Consider the following 18556-nt stretch of genomic DNA (forward strand, 5'->3'; position numbering starts at 1 on the left):
AAGGAAGCAAAAGAATGCCCAAGTATTCGAGAAGGGAAATTCCCTCACCTCAAAACAGGGCCTTGGCCAGGGGCGGACCAGATGATAAACATAGACTCAAACTGTTCAGATGAGCAAATGGGCAACATACTATTTCTATTCCAGCATTAGGCCAGGGGTAGTGGGGTGATCCTATATCTTATTGTCCTCCCTCAAATAAGCTCCCTGACTCCTGACTTCTGGCCATACCCACCTGTTTCCACAACTGTAAGTTATTCAACACATGTGGGTCTGTCCTTGAGTCCCAAGCTTCTTGAGTCCCTCAGCATTGTGGAGGTTCAGGAAGGTGTGTCTTCAAGCATTATCTCATGCGACAGGTGGGGACAAGGTGGAGGGAAAGGTTCAGCCCACCTTGCCCAACCTCTTTCCTGGAGGTGGCAGGCTGTCAGCACCAGACAGGGACAAGGGCAGCTCAATGCAAAGGCTTCTTCAGGCAAGGACTCCAAAGCTCTGAAGGGTCAACTGGTTGGTGCAGAGTGTTCCTAACACATTTATGTCCAAGAAGTTAAGATTGAGAAACCACAGAATCTCAGCCCTGAATGGGAAGGAACAGATGCAGAAGCAGTTGGGGCTGAGTCCTGTTATGAAAAATTTCCAGAGAGTGGCAAGCAGAAAAGTCATTTCCCTCCTGGATGGTTTCCATGAATTGGAGGGTTTGGGGTTGGGTGAAAAAGAGAAGTCTCCCACTCTTATCCTTTGATCTCTTGGTTGACCTGGCCTTTGGGACTGGGGGCTATCTCATTACCCTCACTCCTCTTTCACACAGAGCTCAGAAGGCAGGCACCCTCCAATTCCCTCCCTCCATGAGGAAAAGCCAGTCGACACCTTGGTACAGAAACAAGGGAAAACACTCCCTGATTTTTAATCTGACTTCCAATAACAGCTCAATGGGCATCACACACACTTCCAGACCCTGTGGTGGGAAACCCTGGTGAGGGAATTGGGGGAGGACAGAGACTCAAAATGGGTGCAGAGGGACCTGAAATCCAAGACCTGGAGTGAAGTGGTGGCGGTGAGAGGGGTTGGACAGAGGGTACATTCCAATGGCTCCCACGAGGGCAGCCAGAGGCCTGGGTCCCCACCCTCACCTCAGGAACCTCAGAGTTGGGGGTAATAGGGCAGATGAGATGCTGTCATCCTTAACCCCACCTCCTGCTGGGCCAGGAGGTGGGGGCACAGGAGACAGAAGGAGGCAGGCCCTCTTCCTTACCCTCCCAGCCACTCCTAAAAGCGTGGGGAAGGGGAGCCACCTCCTCTGTTTTAGAGCGGGGCTCAGAGAGAGCAAGTCACTTGCCCAAAGCAAGTAGCACAGTGAGACTAGAACCCAGGAATACTGGACTGCCCAAGGTCAGGGCTGTTGCTCTAGGGCTGTGCTGCCTCCAGCGAGTGGAGGGAGTGGGAATCGGTGGGCGGGGGGAGCTGGAGAGAATCACAGATTCCCTCCCTTACTGAGTGCCATAATAAATTCCCCACCCACAGCCCTTACTCCAGACTCGCCTCCATCACTGCTCTGGGCTACTTGATTTCCTGGTCTATGTGCTTCAGCCTTACCTAAGGCTGGATTGTTATTTGTTCCCCTCTTTTAGCAAGGGACCTTGATATCCTCCCACCATTCCAGGGCTGAGGGCTCAGCCTCAAGGAGAACTTCCTTTGGATGGGGGTGGGGAACATGGCATCCCTTCTCCCTCCCTCCAAATCCCCCAGCAATCCCTCAAGCCATCCCTATAATCTTATTATTGTTATTTCTAAATCGGTACAAAACTGACAGTGATCAGCTCCGGTGACGAGAGGTAGAAACCCGGCCAGGCAGCCGGAGAAAATGGGGGCGGAGTGAGTTAGGGCATAGGGCCAACTGCTGTTGGGACAAAGGGGTGTCAGATCCTGAGGGTGTCCACCTATGGGTGGAGATGCAGGCGTATCTCCCCCAAGCACAGGGGTTCCCATAATTCTTTTCCTGGCTCTGATCCTGCCCAGATTAATAAAGGTAATCTGAGAGCTGAGGCAGGCGGAGTCTGGGGTAGTCAGATTGAGATGGGACAGGGAGACACAATGGTCACAGGCATAACCTGACCCCCTCCTGGGCACCATCCTGCCCACCACCAACAGCCCCCCAGAACTTGACATCCCCCAATCTGGCAGACCACCCAGTGCAGGAGGTAATAGAGGACTGGAACTTGGCATCATGGAAAGGAATCTATCCTTTGGGGGATTCCCTCTCCATGCTCTGCCCAAAAAACAAAAAGTTTTAACCCAGGAGGTGATCTGGCTTTGGGATCAGGAAAAGGGTGAGGGGCACCCGGCAGGGACGGACCATCGAGTTAAGGCTGGAAGGTAGGTTGTTGTGTCTCTAGGGGCTGCTGTGCAGGGAGGTCTCCCTGAAAGTGGGAGAGCTCAGCCTTCTCCCCCTGACTGATCTGGGACCTCAACCCTTGGACCCCTTGATCTGGATCCTTGGGCCACCTGCCTCTCTCTGCCCTGTGCCAGTGGTGCTGACGGTCAGAAGGCCTGGCATCACAAAGATGCCAGGATCTTCGAAAAAGGGATGGATGAAATGAGAGCCCTGTGAGTGGAGCTGGGGGGCGGGGAGGGGGATTGGAGGGTGGATAAGACAGGTGAGGACTAACAGACGCTTGGACAGTCAGACACGGAAAAGGAAGACACTGGGCAAAGACAGACACACTCTGGAAAAGATAAGTGGGGGCCTGGCCAAGGTAGCACCTCCTCACCCCACCCTCCATTTCACACACTCACCCCCAATCTCAAATGGCTGTGGTGCACTTTCAGGCCAGGCCAGGCCCTGCACTAACTACAGCACTGAAGGTGGCTGCCCCAGGAAGACAACCGTGGGAGAAGGGGAGTACTGAGTAGTTAGCGGAAGCTCCCCCTTGCCCTCTGCCTCTCAGAGCACGTGTGGAGGTGCTCGTTTGTGGGGTGCCTCAGGCCAGGACCTTCAGAGTTCTATTCTGCTGGCTCCCGCCTCCAGCCCCAATCCAGGAAGCAGCCCCAGCACCGCCCTGCCCTCCTCCGGGGCCAGCGGGTCTGCAGCCTGTGGCTGTGCAGGGCGCCTGTGCATCACATGATGGCGCAGCGGTTCCGGCGCAGAGCGCCTTGGAAGCGCAGGGCAGCGTGCACGTGTTTGCAGCGGGCGCAGCCGACGCTCTTGAGCAGCTCGCTGAAGAGCAGCAGAATGTGCCAGTTGTACTTGGCTGAGCATTCCACGTAGCCACACTTCCAGGTCTTGCGCACTAAGTGCGACACGTTCCAGCGTGGGATCACACGACCGCGCTGCAGGTCCCGCTTGTTGCCTACGATGATGATGGGTGTCTCGGAGGTACCAATAACCCTGAAGGGTGAGGCAAGAATCTCAGAACTCTCTCAGTTTCACTGGGCTCTACACTACAGTATGTTCTGTTCCAGGTACAGCTTTAAGTCCTTGGGTTAAGTTATATTCTCTAATCAACACAACTGATCCAACAAACAAACCCCCCAATTACCAGATATTTATTGTATCTCCATTTTATGGATGAGGAAACTGAGCCTTATATGTTAACTGGCCTATAGACATGCAGCTGAGTGATCCTGGAAGTCCTGTTCCTGGAGACTATGCTCTTAACCACTCCACTATTCTAAACACCCCACAGTTAGGATCCCAAAATGAGTTAACAGAAGTGGGGACAGAAAAATATGAGTATGTGCATATTTGAATGGGTGTGTGAGAACCAGAGGGCACATACACTTCACCACTATTCCTTTTCCTCTGGGGTAGGTTAGCACTGGAGCATTCATAGGGTGGCATTAAATGGAATCATAGCCCCTTACCGCGTCTCCAGGATCTGCTGGCGGATGGTCTTGACGTATTCAAAGCTGTCAAAGCAGCAGATGTCGTAGACCAGGATGTAGGCATGGACACTCCGGAGTCCCCTGCAGCAAGCATCTGCCCACTCCTGTAACACCCAAGCCAGTGCAGGAGTTAGAGCAGCCATGAGAGCTCCCCAGCCTCCTCCCAGCAGACTGACAGTGCTTTCACTTGCCACTGCATCAGAAGCCTTCCATCTGTCCCCAAGGAGGCCAGGCCCAGAGGGAATGGAGGTGCTCAGTGCTACAGCTTCCCTGCCCCCAAGCCAGGACAAACCAGGTCACATTGACTGACCTCTAGGGTCACTGCTCGGTCTTGTGCACATCTGGAGGTTAGATCTGCCTTGTAACATTTTGCCCCCTCATCCATCCATCCAGTGCTTTGTTCAACAAGCACATTTATTAAGTGCCTCTAAGATCTCAGCCCTGAGCTCGTTATTAGGCCTGCTGAAATCCTATCTCCCAATACTCAACTGAAGTATCTCCTCCTCTAAGAAGGCTTCCTGATTTGCCAGCCTTCCAGCAAGCAGGAACTATTCCCCTCATCTCCTGTATTCTAACAACCCTTTGATTATCTCCTGGGGAAACGTGTTCCATTTTCAATTTCCCACATTTGTTGTAAGCTCCCAAGAGGGCTTGGCCAGAGGGCCTCACTTGACACACTCCTTCCTCTGCTCAGTGCCACTGTTGGCTTTTAGCTGATGCTCCTCAATGGCACTACAAAGCATAGTGAGCTCTCCATGGTCCTGAAGCCCACCTTGCCTGAGCGGAGATCAATGCCTCTAACACTGCCCTGAGATTGCTACCTGATGGGTCCCTTCTGTATACTCCTTTCTCCCCTAAGGGTTGACAAGTAGAAAACCTGAGGAGAAAAAAATTGAGACTGGATACATAAGGAGGGTAGGGTGGGGATTCCACCCTAGAGCAGGACCCCAGAGATGGACCTTCCTGAATGTCTGTAGTAACTTCTCAGGGAGAGCTGCAACTCAAGATGAAGAGGCTCCTAGAAAGACTGAATGTGCTAAAGAGAAGATTCCTTATGAGATTAATTAGCTAATTAACCTGCCAACAGATGCAACTGCAAGAGAAATTTCACAAAGCCAGTGTACTGAAAGAAGGGGACTCCTGGAGTTGGGGGGGGGGGTGCAGAGGCCTTCAGGGGCAACGGGAATCAGGTTCTTCTCCTTTGAGGTCCCATGCAAATGATTAGGAGGGGGCCAAGATGTAGTTCAATGGTAAAGTATGTCCCCAGCATGAAGGAGGAGGAGAAGGAGAAAGGAAAGGAAAAAAGACTAGAAGCTGGTGGAGGCATGTCCCCTATGCTAATATGAATTAAGTTGGGGCAAGGATTGGGAACAAGGGAGAACTACAGCTGGCTCACCACCTTGAGGAAGGACTATGAGGAAAAGGATTTTGGTGGCAGAGGTGGAGAGGGAAGTCTGACTTCAAAACAGCAGTTCCAGCTGAAAGGTTTGGAGGATGCTGCAGTGGATCTCCCCAGGGAGATGATGTGGCATCTATTCTTTGTGCTGAGGTTTTAATTTTTGGTGCAGGGAGAGGATGCTGAGAAAAAAATCCAAAACTGTAGGAAACCATGAACTGGCTTCCTCTCAGACCAGGGAAGAATGCATTCTGTGGGACACAGTGACCCTTGGGAGCCAGAGACCTGCATGTGTATGAGGTTTTCTGTATCCCACACAAAGAGTGGAAACTGGTGGGAAGAGAGAGGGAGGAGAGGCTCCTACTCTCTGCAAGCTCTCTTCCAGGGATAGGGAGCAGCTGCCAGCCTTCCAGGGTGACAGCCCCACCTTTCCCCCAACATGCTCCCTCCTCCAGGGGACCTCCAAGCTGCCTCCCACTCACTTCTCTCTGGGGGCCCTAAAAGGGACAAGCAGAAGGCTTCTGATTGGCTGAGTTATTCCTTCATCCCTTGATTGAAGGGAGGAATCAAGAAAGCTCAGCTTTCCTTCCAGTTTGCTCTGTGCAGGGTTCTAATTTGTTCCCCACAAAGACCATTTTAGAGCTGTATTAAGACAGAGAAAGAGGGGCTGAGCATATAGCTCAGTGACACAACATATACTTAGCATGGTTAAGGCCCAGGGTTTAATCCATAGGGTGCATGCATGTGTGAGTGCACACGTGTGCACATGTGTGCATACGTGTGCGCATGCATACACACACACATACACAGAAGGAGCTATGGAAACTGAGTCTTGTTCCAGGGACATAGAAGCTGAGAGGCTCAGCCACCTGGGGCTCAACCATGCATTTGTGGGTATTTCTTTGGTAGGATGCATATGCCCTCAAACCTCAGCTTCCTTCTCTGATAGAAGGGTCAGTGGAAGGAACAATTTAAGCTTAGACCTAAGAAATACCACTCTCCTGGGCTGGATCTCATTTGACAATGGGGAAGAATGTATTTTTTTTAATTTTCAAATAATAGCCATCAGGATTCTTGAGTTTATACTGATTTCTGGGGCTTCTAGGGTCCCTTCTTAGTGTTTCTCTGCCCAAAGTCTCCTACCTGTGCTCCAGGAGTAAAATCTACCAGAGTCCCGGGTCAACCATGAAGAAAAAGGCCAAATGATCCAATAGAAAAATGGGCACAGGATATTAATAGTTCTCAGAAAAAGAAACACAAAGGCCTTTAAAACACATGGAAAAATACTCAACTTCACTCATAAGCAGAGATGCAAATAAGGATTACACTGAGAATATAATATTTCATCTCTCAGACTGTCAAAAATATAACAGTTTGACAATATACTCTGAGAGTAACAGGTTCTCAGAGTAACAGGTTCTCAGATACAGCATTTTATAGAGGGAAATCTGGAGATATCTTCTGAATTCTAGGTATATTTGTCCTTTGATCCAGCAATGCTATTTCTATGAGTCAAACCCATCTATCTATCTATCTATCTATCTATCTAAAATGTACATGTATATATATAAAATGACTTATGCACAAAGCTATTCATTGAGGCTTTGCTCAAAACAGCGCAAGATCAAAAAACACCCACTTGTCCAACAAGAAGGGATCAGAGGAACATCTTTTCAATGGAGTACCGTGTAGTCATGAGAAAGGAATGAGGAAGTCCTTTAGATATTGACAGGGAATGTCTCCAGGTTATGATGTTAAGTTAAAAAAACAGACCAGACTTGGTGTCACACACCTTTAGTCTAACCTGCTCTCTGGAGACTGAGTCAGGAAGATTTCAAGTTCAAGGCTAGCCTGGGCAATTTAGCAACACCCTGTTTCTTATTAAAACAAGAACAACAACAAAAGAAACGAAGTACAGGGCTGGAGGTGTAGCTTAGTGGTAGAGTGGTTAGCATGTGCAATGCCCTGGATTCATTCTCAGCACAAGGAGGCGGGGGAAGAGCACTCTCTATGATTTTTGTTTTTATGTAAAAAGGGAAGTGGAATAAGAATACATTTTTTATTTGAGCTAAAAAAAAAAGAAAAATCACTGAAGTATGACTGAATAACCAACGAGGGGCTGGGATATAATACAGTGGTAGAACACTTTAGCAAGTGTATGGCCCTGGCAGGCCATGGATTTGATCCCCAGTGCCATACAAAACCAAACCAAGCCAGCACAGTGGTGCATGCCTATAATCCCAGGGGCTTGGGAGGCTGAGGCAGGAGGATTGCAAGTTCAAAGCCAGTCTCAGCAAAAGTGATGTGCTAGGGCTGGGGTTGTTGCTTAGTGGTGGAGTGCTTGCCTAATACATGTGAGGCACTGGGTTCGATTCTCAGCACCACATGTAAATAAATAAATAAAATAAATGTCCATCACCAACTAATAAAAATATTTAAAAGAAGAAAAAGCAAGGCACTAAGCAACTCAGTGAGACCCTGTGCCTAAATAAAATAATACATAAAAGGGCTGGAGATGTGGCTCAGTGGTCAAGTACCCCTGAGTTCAATCCCTGGTACCAAAACAAAAAACAAAAAACAAACCAATGAGAATGGTTACAGAGTGTAACCATGGGGTGAAGGGGGCAGAGATGGGACCAAGATTTCTCTAGACCACAGTATTAAAGATAGTTTTAAATTATTCAAAAATTATAACTGCGTTGAAAATAAATAATGTGAATAAAGGAACAAAGCTTAGTGGCAGGCTAGGAGCAAGATATGAACATCCACTCAGGCTACGATCAAAGCCTCCATTATAGAGAATAAGAGGACCTGACCCCAGGATCTGCTCCCTGGGACAGCTCAGCCACACTGCTTCTGGACAGCTGTGTGAATCAGAGGTTTGTCTTTGATGCTGACCCCAGGCACCTAGGATAGGAGAGATAAGCATCTCTGGCAGGTTGGGCCAAGGTCCTACTGCACAGGGTTGCTGAGACAGTGCTAAGCTCCCCACCAGCACTAACCTCCCAGCCTGAGAGATTGCTGTACCTTTTTTAAAAATAAGGTACTCATTCTTTTTTTTTTTTTACATATTTATTTTTAAGTTGTAATTGGACACAATACCTTTATTTTATTTATTTTTCTGTGGTGCTGAGAATCGAACCCAGGGCCTTGCACATGCTAGGTAAGTGCTCTACTGCTGTACCACAACTCCAGCCCTGAGATTGCTGTATCTGCTCAGTCATAACTGCCCAAGGCTCCACCTGCTCCTCCTTCTGTGGCTCCACCACAGTGCCTATCTTTAACTGCAAATCTCTGTATACTCTGGACAGAGGCTTCCTTTATGAGCAAACATATCTTGGAGCCCAGCTTCTCTGTCTACCCTACTCTCTCCCAAGCCACAGATAGAGGGAAGGAGGCTGGGACCTTAGCAAGCTAGGGGAAGGTGCACTTAATCTCCTCAATCTCCAGGGGCACTGGGGGCACTTAAATCCAAACACTGCAGAGAGGGTGCCCAGCAGGCTGATCCTGAGATTTGAGGAAGGAGGGATCACCTAGGAAAAGAGGCCCTTGGGCAAGACCCCAATCATTATTGGGGTCTCCAGAGTCTCTAGAACACTCTTTTTCCAGGTCCCAGCCTGTTCTGTTGTCCCTTTTACAGACAATGAAGATTTAAGTCAGAGTCTGAGGCTCAGAGAAGTAACAGGCAAGCAGCATTCTCTGCCCTTTTCCTTACTGCTCCTTACCTGTCTATTTAGTTAACATCACCTCCTATAATGCCCCCACACCTGAGTGGATTAGATGCCTCCTCAAGGGCAGCCTTAGCTCACTCCTCTTCTCCAATCATAGCATTTATCATACCATATAATACATGTGTTAGTCTTCTCTCAACAGACTCTGAGTTCTTTGAAAGCCAATTCCATATTATTTTCCTGGCCATTCTGCCCCGTGCCCAATGCAGGGTCTGGCACACATTAAACAGTCATCAAATATTTGTTGAATAAGCTAGCATACAAATGTCTGGCTTCCTGGTGCAGCTCTAAGCAGGTGCAGTGCAGAGCTCTCAAATCCAATGGCAGAGCCCTGGCAACAGGACACAGCCTGAGCTGCTTGGAGTCCAGCCTCCTCAATCCCACCAGCCATGGCCCTCAGGGCTGCTTACCTGCAGTGTGTTGACAGGGAAGGCGCTGATGGGCGGGAAGTCCAGGATCTGGAGGTCGTGCACATGGCCGTTCATGACCACAGCAGGCAGGTAGAGGCGGCGGGTGGTGGTGGGCACGCAAACCTCGCTGAACTCGTTGTACAAGAACTGGCGCACGATGGCACTCTTGCCCACACCTCGCGCCCCAAGCACGGCCACCCGGTAGGTGGAGACCATGCCTCCCGCCCCACTCCGCCACCGCGTCCTTGCCTGGGGCTCTCCCGGGCTGCATATTCCAGGGGCTGGGGGCTCAGCCACCGTCAGGACCAATCATTGCTGCCTCTGATTGCTCTCTGGGCCCTCTGTGGCCTCCACCTGGACTGGGGGACAAGAGGTGGGCTTAATGCACAGGCTTATCCCTGGATATATCCTATACTTTTCCACCTCTGGAACTTTGTGGAAGCTGTCACTGCCACTTTTCTGCCCTCCCTTTCCCAGAACCTATCCAAAACCTCTCTATCCTTTCTATTCCATTTTTTTCCTGCTGTTCCACCAGTATATTTCATTTGACTTGTGTTGAACCTGAGTTTTCACCAGGTCCAACTTCCCAACCATGGTAGACTGCATAGCAGAGTGGAAAAAGCACTGGGCTTGGGTTCAAAAGCCAGCTTTCCCACTGAGCCTGGGACAGGACAGCATCTCCTGAGTCTCTCCATCTTATTTCTAGGCAAGGATGTCTTAGGGGAGGACTTTCAGGCATTTTATGGAGAAACAATTCTTTCTTGTACAGATCTGCCCCCCACAGCAGCATGTTACTTCCGGGGAACTATGGAAGTAACTGCTAGCAGTCAGTCTCTAGTCACCATGATGACCAAAAATGACTCCCACATTTCCCAATACCCCCAATTAAAAACATAACTAAAAACCCAAAGACTTAGAGAAGTGAAGAACTCTTAACCAGTTGAATTGTCAGCTAAGTCTAGCTGACAATGGTGGGGATGCACTAGATGACCACATTAGCTCTGGGACAGCAGCACCACTGAGCACATGGTTAGCACAGGGTAATCTCCCTATAGGAGAGAGACTGTTATCTCCACTTCAGAGAGGAGGCTGAGTGTGCCCAAAGTCACACATTTGGGAATGGCAACTACTTCATACTATAATATTGAAGTACTTCTCACTTTCAAATGTAGTGATTCTAAGTGGTGACTGCCTATAGGCCAAGGGCTGGGTCTGATTCTCTGGCATTCTTTGGGGTTCACAGGACTTGATACAAAGCTGGTGCCCAGAAAAGGGCTGCAAAGCAACTATACTTTGAGAGGGATCCATTAGGTTCTTGTTTGTTCAGTTTCCATGAATTTTAGAGCTTGGGTATAAACTTCAGCTTTGATATTTCTATGTTGTGGGATCAGTGGGCAAATCACAATATTTAAAATGGGGTTAATAACTCCCACTTCTGAGATAACCCCAGTAAGTCTCATAGCCAGGAGAAAGAAAGAACTTTTCTTCTCTTGGGAATGGCAACCCCCATTACTACTAGGTCTAGGACAGGTGGGTTTTCTAGATTCCGATGGGGCCATGCTTTCCAGGGTATGTACATGCTCTTCCTTTGTAGACATAGCTGAATGTCCTCAAGCTGTCCTGCATCAAAGGACTCAATCTATGGGGTGTGTGTGCATGCAGTATAGTAAATTAAGGGCAGGATTTGGAGTGAGAAGTGCTGGGGTTTGAGTCCCTGCTCTGCTGTCCATAAAGTGTCACCTTGGGCAAGAAATTCACAGGGTGTTGTGAGGTCATGCATGTAAAGACCAGTGCCTTTACACAGAGTAGGGGCCCAAGGAACATTGACTACTGTTACATGCAGAGGCGTATGACTCATTTGAGGTTTTCCACAATCTCAATGGGGCCCTCCTAGCAATCCCTCCTATCCACTGTTGTATGGATTCACATACATGTGATATGTCTGTGTGAGATTCTTCTCATTTTATTGAAGGAAAAAACAAAATTTAAAACCCAAAGACTTAGAAAAGTGAAGAACCCTTAACCAGTTGAATTGTCAGCTAAGTCTAGGACCCTGATGTCCTATGCATCCCATACATGTCCTTTCCCCAACAGGTGCCTGTACACTTACGTTCCCCCACAACTGCAGAAGTACCAATTCCACTTCCCCATATATCCCCTAGGCCCCTCCAGCATCCCTGGACACTGCCAGCTTGGCAGAGAGACTCAGCTGGGTTAATTACATAACAAGCAGGTGGGGAGGGGGCAGTCCTAGGGGAGGAAAAAAGGGCAAGGGATGCCAGAGTCTGGCTTGTCTCTGGGTGTGGCAACTTGGGGGATTCTAGGATGTCCCTTACCTGAAGATTCTGCTGGATACTACATTCCCTGTCCACAAAGCAGCCCTTTCTGGGGAGTAGCAGAAACGAAGGCAGGGAACAGCCCTGGAGGCAGGGAGAGGGTACAAGGGGGTACAAGGCTGGCAGGGGCCAGCCTCCTAGAACTCATCAGGCCCAAGTGTGGCCCTGTCCCCAACTCAGAGGTGACCAGCGTCCCTTCCTTCTTCCCAGCCAAGGGTCCTGGGTCTAAAAATTTACTAATGCCATATGCCTGGTTGGGTGGGGATGAAAGGGTCCGTCCTAGGAAGCAGGGCCCAGGCCCCTGAGCTCCCTTCCCAAGGCCTGCACTCTGCAGTGAGTCTGCAGACAGCGGCGGGCAGGAGATGGGCCACACACTGGGGCCAAAGCCTGGTTCTTGACCCCTTCCCTCCCCCCGGACACCTGGGTCCTTGCCCCCGACCAAGGAGGGCCAGGGCTTTTGCGGATCCCGAGGGCCAGGTCACGGGTCCGCCAGCTGTTTGTCCCCACCACGTTCGCGTGGGGGAGGGTGGAGGGCACGGAGGATGCTGGGCTCCCCACGACCTGCCAGGTAGGAGTTAGGGGGACGCAGGCGCCCAGCTCGCTCTCCGCCTCCAGCACCTCACAGGCACCCCCGGCCCCCAGCTGCAGCTCTCACGTGGCCGCCCCGCGCCGCTTCCCCGCCGGCCCCCTCCTCCGTCCCCGCGCCAGTCGCCCGCCGCCCCGGAGGACCCCGACCCAGCCCCGACCCCGTCCGACCCCGGGCCCAGCCCGCTCCCTCCGCCGCTTACCCGGGGCCGTGCTCGCCGCCCCCTGCCCTGGCCGCCGGCGGGGCCGCGCTCCCCCCGGGCTCCGGCGCTGCCGCGGCTCCCCGCCCGGGGGGAGAGGAGGGCCGCCCCCCGCGGCGCAGAGGGCGCGGGCCGGCGGGCGGGCGCGGGGGCAGCGGCGGCGCCGAGGGTCGCGCTCAGCCCTGCTCTGCCGGCCGCGCCGCCAGCTCGCGCCCGCGGGAGAGGGGGCGGGGCATTCCGCTGGGTCCCTGAGCCCGACGGATTCCTCGGCAGCCCCGACCGCTTCCTTAACCCCTAACCTCGACCTTCACCTCCCCCGAGACTCTCCCTACGAGAATTTAGCTCGAACCTGGAGTGGGAAAAGGGGACGGGAGAGACTGTGAAGTCTGGCTGCGTTCCAACTCCTGCTCTCGGATCCTCTCATCCTCTCCTAACCCCACCTCAAATTCCCCGTCACCCACCTCCCCAGTTCTGTCCTTCTGACCTTTACCAGTCCACTCGATCAGTTACTTGCAGGAGCCCAGTGTGTGCCCCGCACTGGGGACTAATCGTCCAGGCTTTTCTCCTCCACCCCCAAAGAGGTCTGAGCAAAGGGGGTCACTCTCCTCCTTCCCTGCGGCAGTTAGAGGCAGACCAGGCTAGCGCAAAGCAAAGCTGATCGCCTGCCAATGTGTGACCTCCACTCCCGAATGAAAACTGCTGTGTCCCTTTCCTCTTCAGTCTGGAGCATTTGCCAGGGTTGAGGGCAAAATGACCCATGTATTTATTGTAAAACAATCATCATCAACATCATTTCATCACCAATAGCTAACATTTATTGTCCCAGACAATAAATGTGCTAGGAGCTTTGCCTGAATACTCAAATTTAATCCCCACAACGTTCTTTGAGGTGGATTCTGTTCCCCTGTTTTGCAGATGAGATCGCTGTGGATGAGAGCAGCTGAGTAACTTACTTATCTGCAAAATGTGGGAAACAAATGAGAGTCTCTGGCTGGGTAGCTGCTGGGTTTGGCATGGGGCTCACAGTCTAGTGGGAAGGCCAAAAGCAGACAAGCCACTAGAAGGTGTGCAGTGTGTCAAGACAAGGTGCTGGGGGAGGACAGAGATAGTAGTCCAACTCCTTAGTGGAGTCAGTGGAGGCTTCAGAGGAGGCAGCTTTCAAGGAAGCAACCTTTAAAAGGTTGCTTAGGGAACGGGAAGAAGGGGGGTTATAGAAGAGGACTTGCAGACAAGAGAAGTCAGAAGCAATTATAGAGATTTGAAGAATCAGTCCAAGAACTAGACAGAAGCCCAGAAAGTATGGTGAGAGAAGAGGCTGAGAAGTTGGTTAGGGTGAGGTCCCAAAGTTCCCGAGTGCCAGGATGAGTTCAGATAATAGCCCTGTGCTGAAGGGGAAAGCACAGAGGACTTTGGAGCAGGATAGCATGGTCAGGTTGCATTTTTTATGCCATTAGGGCAGGGAGAGGGATGGCCTGAGAGATCTGCCAAGTATTTTCACCATTGGGGCCCTGCATCTTCCACCATGACTTTCCATTACTATGGGCCCCAGCTCTCCCACAGAAACCAGTTTTCTTCCTCCCTTTGGGTTCTGTATTTTGGACACCTTCCCAATTGCTCCCCACCCAGCTTCTGTCTAGGCACAAAGCATGAGGCTGGGCTTCAGAATCAGACAAAGGTGGATTTAACTTCTGGGTCTGTCACTTACAGTGTGACTGAGACAAGTAACTTTTGCTTTTTATGAAATAAAGATGTTATTAGTTGTTGAAGGATATGACTTCGGTGTGTAGAATCCTTAACACAATGCCTGGCAAGGAACAGCGAGTCTCAAGTGTGTGGCCTTACTTTTTCTTGTCTTTTTAGAGATACATAGCCATTCTAGGGAAGTGGGGCAACACCCTGAAAAGTGTTTCCATTTGTTCTAGGTTGGCTTCTAGAGGTCTTGGATGTGGGTAGGAGGAAAAAGCCTGGGGCAGTAGCTGAAAGCAAGAATAGGGCTGGGAAGGATAGTGCCTCTTCCCAAAGCAGAATTCTACTTTATCAGGGGTAGAGAGATGGAGAGAAATCAGATGTTACTGTCCCCCGCCAGGATCATTCTGGGGTCACTGGGAGCCTTTTAATTTGATTAAATTGTCTAGGGCACTGTTTGTCTCCTTTGGTATCTGAAAATCATTAATCCTTCTCCTGCCTGAGGATCCCTGGTTTCACGTTATTCCCCTGGGACATAGTTCCATTTCAGCTCAAGGCGGGCTAGAAATAAGAAACTGAGTAATGCTTGCACTCTGACCTCTGGGTCAGCCTTCTCAGAAACATCTCAGCTTATATTAGGGGGAACCCAAAGCCACGGGTTAATTATGGAGCTTACTGGCTTTCAGTGGTAGGTCATTTTTTTTTATTAAAAAAAAAAAAAAAACTAATAGTATCTTCATAGAGTGGCAAATTTGCCTGAATTTAAGGCATTGAATTCATTTTGGTTTGCTGAGAGTTACTTTAGGTCAAGAAAGCATACACTCCCAGAGGCCTGTTCCTTCTCTTTCTGTCATTAGGGTTACCTGAGTGAAGACATTTGAGGGGCTCCTCCCCTGAGTCTGTCTGGCCTTGACTCTCAGGTGGCTCTGATTGAGTTGAGCAGGCCAGATGAACCAGCTGATCAGGTTCCATGGATCCATCTGCACCACATGAGGCCCCAGCATAAAGTGGGACAGAAAGGACAAAGATCTGAATCTGTCTACCTCTGCCCCCGCTCCATTATAGCCAAGGATACCATGGGGCATTCAGAAGCTGATTGGCTAGATCTTGGGGCCTCTGACTATAAGTGGAACATGAATGAAATCAGGGAGGGAAAACATGAGGCTAGACTTGAACCTCATCCTCTCAATACCCACACAGTTGGAGAAGGGGGTGAGTGGAGTTCTCGCAGCTCAAGTGTTGGGGCTCTTCCCAAAGGAGGAATGATCTTAGAGATAGATGGCAGTCTTGTCCCAAAACAATGCTGCAGGAAATTAAATCCTTGAAAACCACTTCTCCACCTGAGAATCTGGGTCTAACCAATCCCCCGAATTAGTCTTTCCCTTATTGGCCGCATGGAGAACGGCAGGGCAAATGCTACATGAGAATCTGAAAGGGCAAGTTTAGAGCCAACTCAGAAACTTTTCAAGAAACATCCTTGTTGCTAATAGCATGTCTGGGGGCAGATTGGGATTCTAGGATTAGTGTTCAGGAGATAGAAATGGGTAACAACGGGGGAGGTGTCATCTTTCCCAAGTGCCATACCAGGTATTAAAATAAACAGGCTCTTGCCTCCTGGAGCTGGGGGTGGCAGGGAAAAGAAATCTGGGTCCAAGCAAAATCAAAAAAAGCATTAATGCAAGAGGTGGAAGTAGGAAGGCCCAAACCTGAGAGTCCTCAGCCGTTTTCTGGCCTCAGAAACAACATACCTAAGATCTCCGTATTCCCCAGTTACCATTCTAGGGGCAGAAGACAGTGTAATTGTAGGTAAAATCTGGGGTCTCTGTGCCCAGAACATACTGGTCTTCTAATCAGATGTGACGAGAGCTGAGGAAAGGCAGAACCTATTAGACAACCTTTGGGGGAATGAAGGAGGAACTGGAATGGATCAGGGAAGGCACAGACGGGTCAGAAGTCCTGGCTCTGGTACATCTCGCCTGAAAAATGGGGGTGATGAGACAGACGAGGGAATAAGCAGGTACCATGTGCGTGGAAGTACTTTACCATTTCTCCCCTGCCACAAGAACACAAACTTTACCATAGAAGAGGAAGTAGATGAACAGGTGTCTTTCTCTAGCAGTGACTTAAAATTATAAAAATATTTTTTAGTTGTAGATGGACACAATATCTATTTATTTTTATGTGGTGCCAAGGATCGAATCCAGTGCCTCATGTGTGCTAATTAAGCGCTCTACCACGGGGTTAAAAACCCCAGCCCTTTTTACAATTTTTATTTGTTCTTTTCAGTTATAGATGATAGAATATATTTTGACGTATTATACATACATGGAGTATAACTTCCTATTCTTTTGTTTGTCCATGATGTGGAGTTACACTGGTCATGTATTCATAAATGAACCTAGGAAAGTTATGTCCAATTCATTCTACTGTTTTTCTTGTGCCCATCCCCCCTCCCTTACCTTCATTCCTCTTTGATTCTTCTCTCCATCCCCACCCCTTATTGTGTTAGCAGCCACATATCAGAGAGAACATTTGGCCCTTGGTTTTTTGGTTTTGACTTATTTCACTTAGCACGATAGTGTTCAGTTCCATTCATTTACTGGCAAACACCATAATTTCATTCTTCTTTATGGCTGAGTAATATTCCATTTTGTATATATACCAGCTTCTTTATCCATTCATCTGTTGAAGAGCACCTTGGTTGGTTCCATAGCTTGGCTATTATGTAAACTGAGCTGCTATAAACATTGACGTGGCAGAGCCAGGGCCTCTGACCCTTGTCTGTGCCTTCCCTACTCCACTCCAGTTCCTCTTTCATTCCTCCAAAAGTTCTCCAATAGGTTCTGCCTTTCCTCAGCTCTTGTCACATCTGATTTGAAAATCAGTATGTTCTGGGCACAGAGACCCCAGATTTTACCTACAATTTACACTGTCTTCTGCCCCTAGAATGGTAATTGGGAAATACTGAGATCTCAGGTATATTGTTTCTAAGACCAGTAGTATGCTGATTTTAAGTTCTCTGGGTATATGGACCGAGGAGTGGGATAATTGGGTTAAGTGGTGGTTCCATTTCAAGTTTTCTGAGGAATCTTATTGCTTTCTAGAGTGGTTGCCACCAATTTGTAGTCCCACCAGCAATGTATGAGTATACCTTTCCTCTGACATCCTTGCCAAGATTGTTAATTGTATTCTTGATAATTCTATCAGTGATTCTTACCTCTGACAGTATATTAGAAACACTGGGTTTTTTTTTTTTTTTTAGTTTTTCCCTAGTTTCTGCCCTAGACTCATTCAACAGAACCATCTTTTTTTTTTTTTTTTTCCCCATTTCCAGATGATGTGTACCCAAAGGCTGAGTCTCTCCCTGGAGAATTTCTTTGCCTAAAGGACATCACTCTAAACTAATGACTCCAAGGGGTAATTTCAGTAAGGCCCCCTCTATTTTTGACCCTGAACCTCAAGACCAACCTGACCCCACTCCTCCCCATGTATTTATCATTCATATTACAGTTTGACCTAACCACAGCCCAACAACTAGGAGTTCCTGGCTAGTGCCAGGACATCCAAGTAATAAAAGTAGCCATGGCTCTGAGTACCACTTAAGTCTCCCAACTGGACTAGCAGTGGAAAATGCAGGAACTTGCCCAGAACCCCTCATTCCAACCTTTCCCCCCACCTGAAGGCTGTGGGAGATTTCAGTGTGTGTCAGCTCAACAAAACCCAGGGGCAAGTTTGTATGTGTATCTCCCCCCAAGTGCTGGGGACTAAACCCAGGGCCTTAAGCATGCCCGGCAAGTGCTCTACCACTGAGTTACTTCCCCAGTCTGTGACAGTCATCGTGACAGCACCTGGGCTGTGTCCCCAACAATACAAATGCAGGTACTTAGACCTGAACTCCTTGGGAATCTGGCTAGAAGCAGCAGTACTTCTATTTGTTTGGGAACATGCAGCTCTGACTCCACGACTGAGAGGCTTTTGCAAGTTGAGAGCTAAGTGAGGTGTCCTGGGAAACTGAGAAGCTCAGCTGTGCTTCTCCTACCCTTAGGCCCTGTTGGTGGGCTACCTACTCACACATCAGAAGAAAGCCTAGTGCCCCTGGCAACACTTGCCAGGGAAGACAGAAGGGCTCTCCTGAATACTCCCTGCCTGTGGAGATGCTTGTGGTGGCAGTGGTTTGGGGCTTGGTCAACAGGAGCCTCCGCTGAGGTATGTGATTCTTCCTCAAGTCAATTCCTCAAATAAAATTAAATTAAATTAAAAAAAAATTTTTTTTAAAGAATGGTTAACTAATGTTCTGTCTCTACCTGACCAGCTGTGTTTTGTCCTAGAGTTT

General features: G+C 49.3%; 1 protein-coding gene across 1 annotated transcript; it reads right to left on the bottom strand.

The window, feature by feature from the left end:
- Nucleotides 1–869: 869 nt before the first annotated feature.
- Rasl10b (RAS like family 10 member B) lies at nucleotides 870–12645 on the bottom strand. The gene is made up of 4 exons (XM_076869786.1): nucleotides 12541–12645; nucleotides 9417–9775; nucleotides 3859–3983; nucleotides 870–3382 (listed from the first exon to the last, which is right to left on the bottom strand). Exons 2-4 carry the CDS (start codon nucleotides 9630–9632, stop codon nucleotides 3112–3114), a joined length of 612 nt encoding a protein of 203 aa, XP_076725901.1. The 5' UTR covers nucleotides 9633–9775; nucleotides 12541–12645; the 3' UTR covers nucleotides 870–3111.
- Between the last annotated feature and the right edge of the window lie 5911 nt (nucleotides 12646–18556).

This window comes from Callospermophilus lateralis, chromosome 11 (assembly GCF_048772815.1).
Source record: "Callospermophilus lateralis isolate mCalLat2 chromosome 11, mCalLat2.hap1, whole genome shotgun sequence".
NCBI classification, from domain to species: Eukaryota; Metazoa; Chordata; class Mammalia; order Rodentia; family Sciuridae; genus Callospermophilus; species Callospermophilus lateralis.

Excerpts from the sequence above, each read along its gene's own strand:
- Rasl10b (XM_076869786.1), bottom strand. The coding sequence starts at position 9,632 with ATGGTCTCCACCTACCGGGTGGCCGTGCTTGGGGCGCGAGGTGTGGGC. Across the intron at positions 3,984-9,416 it reads TCCCTGTCAACACACTGCAG|GAGTGGGCAGATGCTTGCTG; the intron begins GTAAGCAGCCCT and ends TGGGTGTTACAG. Across the intron at positions 3,383-3,858 it reads CAGCAGATCCTGGAGACGCG|GGTTATTGGTACCTCCGAGA; the intron begins GTAAGGGGCTAT and ends CTCACCCTTCAG.